This window comes from Hyperolius riggenbachi, chromosome 1 (assembly GCF_040937935.1).
Source record: "Hyperolius riggenbachi isolate aHypRig1 chromosome 1, aHypRig1.pri, whole genome shotgun sequence".
NCBI lineage: Eukaryota > Metazoa > Chordata > Amphibia > Anura > Hyperoliidae > Hyperolius > Hyperolius riggenbachi.
In genome coordinates this window covers 625380048-625392413 of record NC_090646.1, presented here as the reverse complement: position 1 = coordinate 625392413, position 12366 = coordinate 625380048, and the positions used below count along the sequence as shown (strand labels likewise).

Genomic DNA, 12366 nt, shown 5'->3' with positions numbered 1-12366 from the left:
AGTAAGTCCTGGGGAACCTAGGTATAGGTGTGATACAAAAAAATGGATTGGAAAGTTCTAACAGAAAACTGCTACAAATGTTAATGTTCTTGCAGCCAGTTATGAATTTACAAAACTGCAAACTGAAACTAAACTTCTTAAGGTGGCCACACACCATACAATTTTTTAAATAGCTGTTCAATTCAAGAATGGCAATCAATTTCTCTGAGTGATTGTAACATTTCAAAAAGCTGACCCATGTCCCACATACCTATGTTCAATTTTTCCTCACTAATGATAAAAAGGATTGGAAACTTTGAGAAAACTGCTTGGGTGTGTATATTAACGACGAGGAGAACACCAGCGCATACCACTAAGGCTGCATCCGAAATGACCACCAGCTCAGTGTGTAGCACCTATATAGACTTTCCACACACTTCGCATTCAATTCAGATGCAAATCATATGCAAATCTGCTACTACTTATCATGCAAACAGGAAACTCAGGAGGAGGGGCTGGGAGCAGCTAACCTGACAGTTACATAGTTACAAAGTTAAGGAAAGGTGGGGAGGAAAGGCTGTGCATCCCTAAACACATGCTGCAATTGAATGGTTAATCGCACAGGCATACACCGCCTCTGCCAGACTGAAAAATGCATGCCCTGCATCCAAGACAAGTGCTAACATTTATTAAACTAGGAGGTACTGACCGTGGCGCAAGTGTCTAGTATAATATACTTTGCATGCAAACCATATTGGAAGCTAAAGTGGTATGCGCTGGCGTTCTCCTCGCTGTTCTACCAAATGTAAGTTACACATTTTTTTCTGCTTAGCTGCTCCCGAGGTTTTAAATTTAGGTTAGGTCACTTGCCCGGAGGTCTGCCTCACGGTGGCGCAAGTGTCTAGTATAATATACTTTGCATGCAAACAATATTGGAAGCTAAAGTACCTCCTAGTTTAATAAATGTTAGCACTTGTCTTGGATGCAGGGCATGCATTTTTCAGTCTGGCAGAGGCGGTGTATGCGGTGTATTCAATTGCAGCATGTGTTTAGGGATGCGCAGCCTTTCCTCCCCACCTTTCCTTAACTGTGTATATTAACCAGTTCAACCCCAAGGGTTTTTATCCTAACGGAGCAGAGCAATTTTCAGTTGTCAGTGCTCCTCCCTTTTATTCCCTCATAACTTTATTACTACTTATCACAAGAAAATGAGCTATACCTCGGTTTTTTTTGCCACCAATTAGGCTTTCTGTGGATAGTACATTTTGCTTAGAATTTTTTTATTGTAAATGCGTTTTAATGAGAAAAACAGAAAAAAAAGAAAAAAATCATTATTTCTCAGTTTTCAGCCATTATAGTTTTAAAATTAAACATTCTCCTGTGGATTAAACAAACAAGTTTTATTTGCCCAGTTTTCCCGATTATTAAACCGTTTAAATTATGTCCCTATCACAATGTATGGCGACAGTATATTATTTTGATATTAATTTTATTAATGATGTGTATGTACTTGAAAATGTATGTATTTTGTAGGTGTAATATATTTTTTGGCCACAAGATGACGCTAGTGAACATGTTATAGGAAGTGTTCACTTTTTTACTTTTTTTTTTTACACTTTATTTAATCGTTACATTTCCTGTTTTTGTGAATAGACGTAGCCGCTGTTCGCGGTCACGTCCATTCACTCCAGGCACTGCGATTGGGTAGAGGACCGTTCGGTCTTCTTCCCCAATCACTCAGCACGGGATCCCGACGGAAACAGCGGTGGTAGCGGCGCGCACATGGCGGTACCAGCGGCGGGAACGCGCGATGTATTAAAACGCCATGTTGCCGTTAATAGCGGTAAGCATGACATTTTAATACGTTAGGATATCAGTAAATGGTTAATAAACTGACAATCTAACACACACCATACAATTTTCATAGAAATTGATCTGAAAAATCCAGCACTCCCGATCTACTTTTATCGAATAAAAAAGGGAAATCAGATCGGATTTCTTGTTAGAATGAAAAAAAGCTTTCGATTTTTCGGGAAATGCCATCTTATTAAAGGCGGCCACTAACGATCCAATCTTTTTCATCCAATTTTACCAAATCTATGTAGTATAAGGGTAAACTGAGTGAATATACTGAATGGATACTTCAGGCAGTTACCTTATATTACATACAAATGGTAAGATTGGATGAAAAAGATTGTATCGTTAGTGGCCAGCTTGATCGAATTGCTGTAAAATCGGATAATTTTATTGTATTGTGTGTGGCCACTTTTAGCCTGCCTGCGAATTTTCGCGTGCATTTTCACGTGATCACGAATTTTCACGCACACTTGTGTATTTTCGTGCACAAACGTGAATTTTTGCGCGCAAAAGATATAGAAGCGATATATAACAAAAAGTCGTGGTTCGCGTGAAAATTCGCAATCGCGTGAAACACGAACATTCGTGAGAAAACGCCCATGCTATCAGTTAGCACTCTTTTGTGAATAAAGCCCCTAGTCTTGCTGCAGTAGGAATAAGCTGCATAAAGGAGGAGCTTGTTACTTATCTTACACATCTGGATGAATTCATTGACTGGCATCAAAATGTGGACACTTCACAGACTGTGATAAGAGTCCTGTGAAATAATTGTGCTTTATACACTGATGTTTTACTCACTTTAAATATAAATAGGTATTAGGCCTATTTCACATCAACAAGCACTAGGTGTTTTCACTGCCTCCTGCTGCCCACTAGAGATGGCCCGAACCTCCGATTTTCAGTTTGCGAACTTCCGTAAAAGTTCGGTTTGCGCGAACTTCCGCGAACCTCAATAGACTTCAATGGGGAGGCAAACTTGGAAAACTAGAAAAATGTATGCTGGCCACAAAAGTGATGGAAAAGATGTTTCAGGGGGGCATGGCGGAGTGGGATACATGCCCAAAGTCCCGGGCAAAAATCTGGATGTGACGCAAAGCTGCGTTTTAAGGGCAGAAATCACATTGAATGCTAAATTGCAGGCCTAAAGTGCTTTCAAACATCTTGCATGTGTATACATCAATCAGGGAGTGTAATTAGAGTTCTGCTTCACACTGACACACCGAACTCACTGTGTAACGCACCGCAAACAGCTGTTTGTGTTGTGACAGCCATGCTGGACTGGTGCGCACCATGGCGAGGATTGCTCTTCCTCCCTCAGTGATGTCTGGTCAGGTTATGTCTGACGGCCTTATCAACTTTCGATGGTTCTTTCTCTACCATTGTTAAAGCTTACATCTATTTTTTTAAAATTACACTTTGTACTTGCTGTTCAGTACCTGCAATTAGAATCTAGCCTGAGTGGGAGTGGGAGCCTGAGACCCATGCTGTATCAGTAATGTACCTGCCCTGGCCGTGCTTTGCAGACCAGGCATCTGTGGTCAGATGGACCCTCGACCCAGCGCAAGACGAACAAAATCGAAAGCATTTGCCAAGAATGTGTTATGGAGGGCAAGTCTGCCATTCATTCAACTGTGTGAAACTTTCAATGGTACTTTCTCAGTACCATGGTGACCACGGGTAATGGCCAGGGAATCCTGGTTGGCTGGTTTGATTCCGGTTCGGAGTGGAAGCCTAAGAAATGGCTACCACCACCACACATCCAAGGAAGGCAGCAGGCGCGCTGAGGGCAAAGGAGCAGGAACGGCTACCACCACACATCCAAGGAAGGCAACAGGCATGGCATACACGTCCTGAGGTAGTGACCAAAAATAAAAATACAGGAGGACTTTCGAGGCCCTGCTGTATAAGAGACAAATCAACTTTAAATGCTTTAACAAGAATCTGTTATGGAGGGCAAAGATGACACCACTTGCCTTTAACGAGAATCTGTTATGGAGGGCAAGTCTGCCATCCATTCAAGTGAAAGGTATGCACTAACCGCCAGTTATAATCCAATGTGCAGTCAAAGATGCAGTGAAAGGTATGCAGTGAATGCAAACAGCCGTTTGTGTAGTGATGGCCGGGCTGGACTGGTGCACACCATGACGAGAGTGCAGGTGATGATGGCTGTCCAGCCCATATGGTCGCATGGCTGAGGGTAAATGACAGAACAGTGACTGTACAGCTGATCAAATTTGGCCTGTCCACAATGAAGCAACAACCTTATTAACGTGGGTGTGCCCCCCTCTCCCCGAGACACTCATATAGCCGGCGGTCATTGCTTCATTGTGATACACAAGCCCCTTCACCGCGACAAAGTAATGATCACAAAGGGGAATGGGCACATGTACATGCCTTTTGATTTGTTGTTGCAGCCGCAGTGCAGCCAGAAAAATTAGGCAGGCATGTACACGCCCCAGAAAAATTATTTTAGCAATTGCTGCTAGCGACAGAAGTTGGATGGCAAATTGGAACAGCTCTGGCCACAGGTCAAGTCTGCACACCCAGTAGTCCAAGGGTTAATCGCTGCTCACAGTGTCTACATCCACACTTAAAACCAGGTGTGCACCTGTCACACACAGACAGATACCAGACAGGCACAGTGACTCTACGTGGGCTCACGTAGGTAGGTGGGTGCACTGTGAACAACAGGTAGGTAGGTATTTGCAGTACTGGGTATTACAATGTGCAGCTGCCTGTCACTCATACAGGTAGTCACTGAATGTGCTGGGCCTGGCTGGCAGTGGAACACACACAGTATGAATTAGCAAGGCTGTCTATGCAACACAAGTGTCAGTGGGACACACACAGAAAAAAAAATAGATCACAAGAACAGGATTAGCTCTCAAAAGAGCTGTCGTGGGGTGCTATTTTAGCAATAAGAATCAGCAAGGAGCAAGCTAAGAAGCCTACAAGAGCCTAACTAATCTTTCCCTATGAGAGTCTGCTCTGTCTGCAGCAGCTGTCCCTTCTCTATTTACTGCAGGCACACGAGTGAGTATAATGGCGGGCGGTGCCTGCTTTTTATAAGGGTGGGAGTGGTTCCAGGAGGGAGTGTAGCCTGATTGGCTACAATGTGCCTGCTGACTGTGATGTAGAGGGACAAAGTTGACCCTGGTGCACTATGGGGCCGAACCGAACTTCCGGAAAAGTTCCCGGTTCGCCGCAATCGCGAACCACGGAAGTTCGCCGGGAACCGTTCGCTGGCGAACCATTTGGGCCATCTCTACTGCCCACTCCAGTTCTGCCATACTGTGCATGCATAGGGTCCCGGCGTTGCGCATGCACAGTAGATGACAGTAGATCCTGTTTAGTAGGATTTAGCTGAATTAAGGCTTGCTGCCATGAATGCCTGTGTAGAGCTGTAGCAATAGCAATAGCATTAGAAGAGTTACTCTTTGCAGAGGCTGAGGCCCCTTGCATACTGTGACACACTGTGGTAGTGTACCCCGCTGCAAGGGACATGCAAGTCTATGGACACTTGCGCAGTTCATGCGATGTGACAGAAGTATCAAAATTTCCCTAGTACAATGTATGGTGAAAATATTTTATTTTGAAATAAAGGTGCATTTTTTCAGTGTTGCATCCATCACTAATTACAAACCCGTAAATTAAAAATTAACAGTAATATACCCTCTTGACATAAATAATAAAAAAAAGTTCAGTCAAAAGGTAACTACTTACATATTTATTATGTAATTTTTTTTTCCTATACAAAAAAAAGTTTGGGTACTGTGGGAGGTTGTAGGAGACAAATAGCTAATTATAAAAGTCAGTGTTGGGATTTTTATTAAATAAAAGTGAATTTTGGTGTAATTTACTATTTGGCCACAAGATGTCCCCAGTCATTATTTCCGATTCACGTATGTAAGTACGTGAATCGGAAGTAATGCATGCCACTTTAACAACAGGAAGATACAATGAATGCAGGTGTCTCATAGAAGCCAGCGTTCATTGAATTGGGGACTTAGATTTATGAATGGGAACTGCGTTCCCATTCATTCATCTCTCCGCTAAAGGGCGTCGATGGGAGTACGTGCGGCTACCCACCACTGAAGAAATTCACGGCCCTGGTACTTCAATTGAAGTTTTGCCGGGCCGTGAATATACTGCACAACATGCAGTAAGCAGTTAATAGGTAACACAGGCAGTGTGCATGATGGGAGCGTGGAGCAGCATGGCACTCATTCACGAATCGACGGGAATCCCAGTGTGGTGCCTCCTGCCCATTACTGTGGCAATGTTTAGGTGTGCAACCAGCCTATAGGAAACCTGAGACCACAAAGTAGTAGCATTTATACTTACCTGGGGCTCCCTCTAGCTCCATGTACTCTGTTGGCTCCCTCGCCTTCTTCCCAGGTGGCTCAGTTCTTCTGCAATCTTCGGCAGTAATAGGGCCCAGTTAGGCTGCATTGTGCATGCGCGGCCTGGCCTTACGCGTGCCCCCAATTTGCTCCCGGCATCGGAAGCATGATGGGGGCACGTGCACTGCTGGCCCGCACATGCGCAATCCTGCCAAAATGCAGAGACTGGACCCTATTACTGGCGAAGACTGCAGAAGAACAGAGCCATCCGGGAGGGAGCCCACAGAGTACATGGGGCTGGAGGAAACCCCAGGTAAGTGTAAATGCTGCTACTTTGTAGGCTCAGGTACACTTTGAGTTGACAGATGTTAGAAAACAGCATTATCTGGGGTGATTCTGGCTTCACTTGTTTATTGGTCCATCCATATCCCACCAATCAGCATGTTCTATAATTCCTGGAACTTACCTGGCACACAAACTGGAAAATTATAATTCCATTTATAATTCCTTCCACATCTCAGTGTTCTCTCTCCTCTTATTCTATAACCCTGGTCACATTTCAGTGTTATAGAATCATTAATGTCATATGATCCATCTTGTTTCTCCCCTGAGTAGACTGTTCCATTAGCTATTATAGGCTTTGGACAATATAATCCTGAAAAGAGTAAATAAAAACAAATGCAATTTTTTTTTTTGCATTTCCATTGACTTGCATGCAAATTGCACATGGAAAAAAGAACACTACAGTGTGATTTAAAAATGCAGGAAAAAAATTGCTAAATGCATAAAAATATAAGGAATATGCAAGTCAAATGCGATGCCATTGAAATATATAAGATGTACGACAACCATAAAATCACAATTCCACATGTCACAAGGGAATTCTGATATTTGTGAATGGTGCCATACTGTTATCTACAGAATTAGATAACAGTATGGCACAGACGGGAGTACGCATGGCCACCCGCCACTGAAGACTTATATTCACGGCCCTGGTACTTCAACTGAAGTTTTTCTGGGCCGTGAATATACTGCACAACATGCAGTAAGCAGTAAATAGGTAACACAGGCAGTGTGCATGATGGGAGGTGGAGCGTGGAGCAGCATGGCACCCATGCACGAATCGATGGAAATCCCAGTGTGGTGCCTCCTGCCCATTACTGTGGCAATGTTTAGGTGTGCAACCAGCCTATAGGAAACCTGAGACCACAAAGTAGTAGCATTTATACTTACCTGGGGCTCCCTCCAGCTCCATGTACTCTGTTGGCTCCCTTGCCTTCTTCCCAGGTGGCTCTGTTCTTCTGCAATCTTCGGCAGTAATAGGGTCCAGTTAGGCTGCATTGTGCATGCCCTTACACGTGCCCCAAATTTGCTCCCGGCATCAGAAGCATGATGGGGGCACGTGCACTGCTGGCCTGCACATGCGCAATCCTGCCAAAATGCTGAGACTGAACCCTGAGGCCACAGAGTACATGGGGCTGGAGGAAACCCCAGATGCTAACCACAAGAAGATTTATGCGTGCTCAACACCAAGCTTAACCCTTACAAGTCTGGCTGTGCAAATCTTGCTAAATTGGCTTATCATGAGGCATTGCTCATGCAAAATTGCATTTGCTTTCGCATGCCAAACTTTGCAGGGTCAAAAACTAATACCGCGAAGCTGTTGCCCTGTTGGAATTAGTTCATGCTACATAGCACTATCCAGGAGCGCCACGGGGAGGCTTCCCAATGCCCCTATATACTGGGGGGGGGAGAGCCGCCGCATGTACTCAGAACAAGGCGGCTGATTCCGCGACCAATGCAGCGGTCGGCACGCGTAGGTCTACATCTAGTAGTATGGCCAAACGCGGAAAAACCGCCGCATGCCTTGATAGCGGTGCGGCGGATTCCGCGTCCAGCGCGGCGGGTGCTTTACAACACATGTCTGGTGAGGCTGGGACTGATAGTCCACACAGGTTCAGAAGGACGCGCGCGTGCGCTGAGAAGCTGAACTTATATGACAGCCAGAAGGGAGTCAGCTGACCAGGCCGGTCAGCTGACGGTTCAACCACTTCCCATTGGTCCAGCACTTAGGGGAGGCGCTGGAGGGCGCTTTGCTATATATACTGGGTGCTGGTCATTCTCTGGTTGTCTGCCGTTGCGATCACTACGTGGAAGCACTCAGACCATATTGTCAGAATCTGTGTTATCTCTGTTATACTTCAGACTAGCTCCAGGGTGTTGATGATCAAGGACCTCACACCCAAAGATTAGGAAACTGTGTATCATCTGTGTTATACTTTAGACTAGTTCCAGGGTGTTGATGATTACGGAGCTCACACCCAAGACTAGGAATACTGTGTATCTTCTGTGTTATACTTCAGACTAGTTCCAGGGTGTTGATGATTACGGAGCTCACACCCAAGACTAGGAATACTGTATTTTCTGTGTTATACTTCAGACTAGTTCCAGGGTGTTGATGACTACGGAGCTCACACCCAAGATTAGGAATTAGCCTTACCATCCTGTTATACTTCAGACTAGTTCCAGGGTGTTGATGACTACGGAGCTCACACCCAAGATTAGGAATTAGCTTTACCATCCTGTTATACTTCAGACTAGTTCCAGGGTGTTGATGATCTAGGAGCTCACACCTATAGACTAGACATTGTTGATTATTTGTTATGACCTTCTGCTTTCCTGACATCTCTTCTGATCTCTGATTTGGTACTTTGCTATATCTGATACTCCGTTGCCAAACCTTGCTTGCCTTAGGACTCTGATTCAGTCTCTTTCCTCTGCATCTCATCTGTCTGTCTGTTGCTGACCTGGCTTGTCTGACCTCGAGAACTATCTCCTCTGTTTAGAGATAGTTCACAGATCTGTCAGTGACACTTCACCATTGGTGTCACTCACACTCTGTCCTTCCCTCTCTCAGCCTGACTCCTCCCCTTGGGGAGCCTCAGGCCATTGGAAGGAGCTTGTTCTTGGGCAGTATCTCTTACTGCCTGGCACCCTTAAGACGGGTGCTCTCCTCAAGGTATTACTGTTGCACCAAACACTCCTATTACTCAGGTGTCCAGAGGTTAGAGATATATCTGATTATCGGTGATACTGCAGATCATCAATAATCGGGTATATACAGTATCTGTATTCTCGGTGATACTGCAGATCACCGATAATCAGATCCTCTCTGTGTTACACCGATCGTTACAGAACGGCAGACCAAACACAAATGGACGCACTCAGCCATCTGGACACACTTACCACTTCGGTGGATAACATCAACCAAGTGCTGGGTAGTCACTGGGCGTTAATTGACGCTTTGTCCGGGTCTATACAAACCCTCCAGACGGCTGTGGATGAAGTGCGATCTCCTCCTAGCACAGACATACGTATGCCTGTACCTGAAAGGTTTTCTGGTCACAGATCTGACTTTCGAAATTTTAGGAGTAGAGTGTTATCATACTTTAAGTTAAGACCTAATTCTTCAGGAACTATGACCAAAAGGGTTACGTTTATTAAAACTTTGTTATCAGGTGATTCTCAGACCTGGGCGTACAGTCTGCCCGACGAACACCCGGCCCTAACCTCTGTCGAGGAATTTTTTAAAGCTATGACGATAATTTACGATGACCCGGACATCGCCTCGACTTCTGAGCGGAAGCTCAAAATGTTGTGTCAAGGCAAGAGTCAGGTTGAAGATTATGCCGCTGAATTTAGGAGGTGTTCAGTTTCAGCTAGATGGGACACATTTGCCCTTTTAGATTGTTTTTTATCAGGGTTGTCAGATGAGGTCTCCGATCTTATGTTGAGTCAGCCTGAACCAAAGTCCATCGATGAGGCCATTTCATCAGCCATCAGAATAGATCGCCAGCTACGCTATCAGAGACAGACCCGGGGTAGAAACCATGTGAGAATGGTGTCCCACGCTGCGCCCCCTGTGGCTCCACCTCCTCCCGCTTCACCTCCATCTGAGCCAATGCAGATTGGTCGGTCTAAGTTGTCTCAAATGGAGCGGAGACGCAGGATATCAGAGCAACTTTGTCTTTATTGTGCAGAGGGGGGTCATAGAGTACAGAATTGCCCTAAGAAATCGGGAAACGCTACTGCCTAGGAGTAGTTGGGGGTAATACCCTAGGCGTGCAATTTTTACCCCTAGATGATAAACGGTTGCTTCTTCCTTGTACTATTTTATGGGAAGATAAATTTGAAGTCACTGAGGCCTTCATTGACTCAGGCTCAGCGGCTAATTTTATGGATTACGAATTCGCAAAAAAAATTTGGGTATTCCGCTCACCCCGGTAAAACCACCTATTCAGGTTACGGCAGTGGATGATTCCCCTCTGCAGGGTAACAGCCCTCTGTCGCAGACTCCAGAGGTGGGAGTCACTATAGGGGTGCTGCATAGGGAGAATTTGCATTTTTTTGTGTTACACATGACTACCTCCACGATCATTCTTGGCATGCCCTGGTTACAACGTCACTCCCCTCTGATTGATTGGGCCTCTGGTCAACTAACAAGCTGGTCGTCCCATTGCTTTCATCATTGTTTAGGGAAGGTAACCTTGGGCCAGACCAAGATTCACGTGGAGGGAGTACCAGATCAGTATACTGAATTTTCAGACGTGTTTTGTCCTAAATCAGCCGATAAACTTCCTCCACATCGCCCTTTCGATTGTCCTATTGATCTCCGGTCTGGTTGTATGCCCCCTAGAGGTCATCTCTACAATTTGTCTGGGCCGGAAAAGTTGGCCATGCAGGAGTACATCCGTGAAAATTTAGCTAAAGGGTTCATTCGCCCTTCCCGGTCACCTGCTGGAGCAGGTTTCTTTTTTGTAAAGAAAAAAGACGGAGGCCTACGGCCATTCATTGATTATCGGGGTCTGAATAAAATCACACTAAAAAATCGCTATCCTTTGCCTTTGATAGACCATTTATTTACTCAGATCACCAATGCTAAGATTTTCTCAAAATTGGATTTGCGGGGTGCATACAACCTGGTGCGGATCAAAGAGGGCGATGAGTGGAAGACGGCCTTTAACACACCCGATGGGCATTACGAGTATCTGGTGATGCCCTTCGGGTTGTGTAATGCTCCGGCCGTCTTTCAGGAACTCAGTAATGAGGTATTCAGGGAGATTTTGGGTAATTTTGTCCTGGTATATCTGGATGATATACTTATCTTCTCAGATAACCTCTCAGAGCACAGGGCTCATGTCAGATTTGTGCTGCACAAGCTAAGACAGAACATGCTTTATCAGGGCCGTGCAGAGGATTCTCAAGGGGGGGTGCTCAAATTTTAAAAAGGGGCCCTAATCGATAAATCGTGCTAAATTGTGTATGTAATACCCCTTATCCAGAAAGCACTAGGCAGTCTTAACCCCCCCCCCCCCCAGCACGCACGCACGCACGCACACACACACACACACACACACACACACCTTTATAGAAGTATCAGGCAGACTTTGTGTCTTCTTCCAACCAACTTCTTTGGTGCCACCACCCTCAAATCAGCAGTCATAGGTGCGCACTATTAGAGTGGGCACAGTGGAGCCTGATGTAGGCATGGAGTCACCTTTCATTACTGGGACCTCTGTCCCTCTAGATCAGCACCCAAGCTTCTTTTCAGGCAAAGAAGCAGTGGTTGCCAATATGCAGTGGTTGCTAAGCATTAGTAGATGCAAAACTGCAGTAAGTGCCAAGGTGCAGTGGGTGCACAGATGCAGTGGGTGGTAAGACGCAAAGGTCCAGTTTGTGCTAATTTGCAGTGGGTGCCGATGTGCCAAAGTACAGTCCGTGTCAAGCTGCTGTGGGTACCAAGGTCCAGTTTGTATTGGGTGTTTATTTGCAGTGGATGCTATGCTATATTGGGTGCTGAATGAGTAGCAGAAGGCGATAAACAATAGTGGGTGCCATGTGAGTGCTAATTGATACAGGGAGCCATGTGAGTGTTGGACATGAGTGAGTAGGTAGTGCCATGTGTGGTCTGGATGTGTGCCATGGGAGAGTACTGAGTCTCATATGGGTTCAGACCAAGGGTGGGTACTGGTTGCTATTTGAGTGCTGGCCATGGATGGGTACTAGGTGCATATAATGGCTTTGGAACTTTGTGCTGTGTGAGTACTATGCCATGTGGGTGTTGATAATGGGGGTTATAGGGTGTCATGTGGGTCTTAGGTGCAAATACTGAGTGCCAAGTGGGTAC

The 12366-nt window shown here is 45.4% G+C and overlaps 1 protein-coding gene across 3 annotated transcripts in view; it reads right to left on the bottom strand.

Moving 5' to 3' along the window:
* LOC137529187 (complement component receptor 1-like protein) overlaps positions 1–12366 on the bottom strand; it is a 118526-nt gene that overhangs the window by 34797 nt on the left and 71363 nt on the right. For 2 of the 3 annotated variants that reach the window (XM_068251205.1, XM_068251207.1), the window contains one exon: positions 6646–6834. The exons of the other annotated variant lie outside the window; for it this stretch is intronic. In XM_068251205.1, coding sequence (XP_068107306.1) covers positions 6646–6834 — 189 coding nt within the window. The remainder of the gene's footprint in view (positions 1–6645; positions 6835–12366) is intronic. 3 annotated transcript variants of the gene reach the window in all.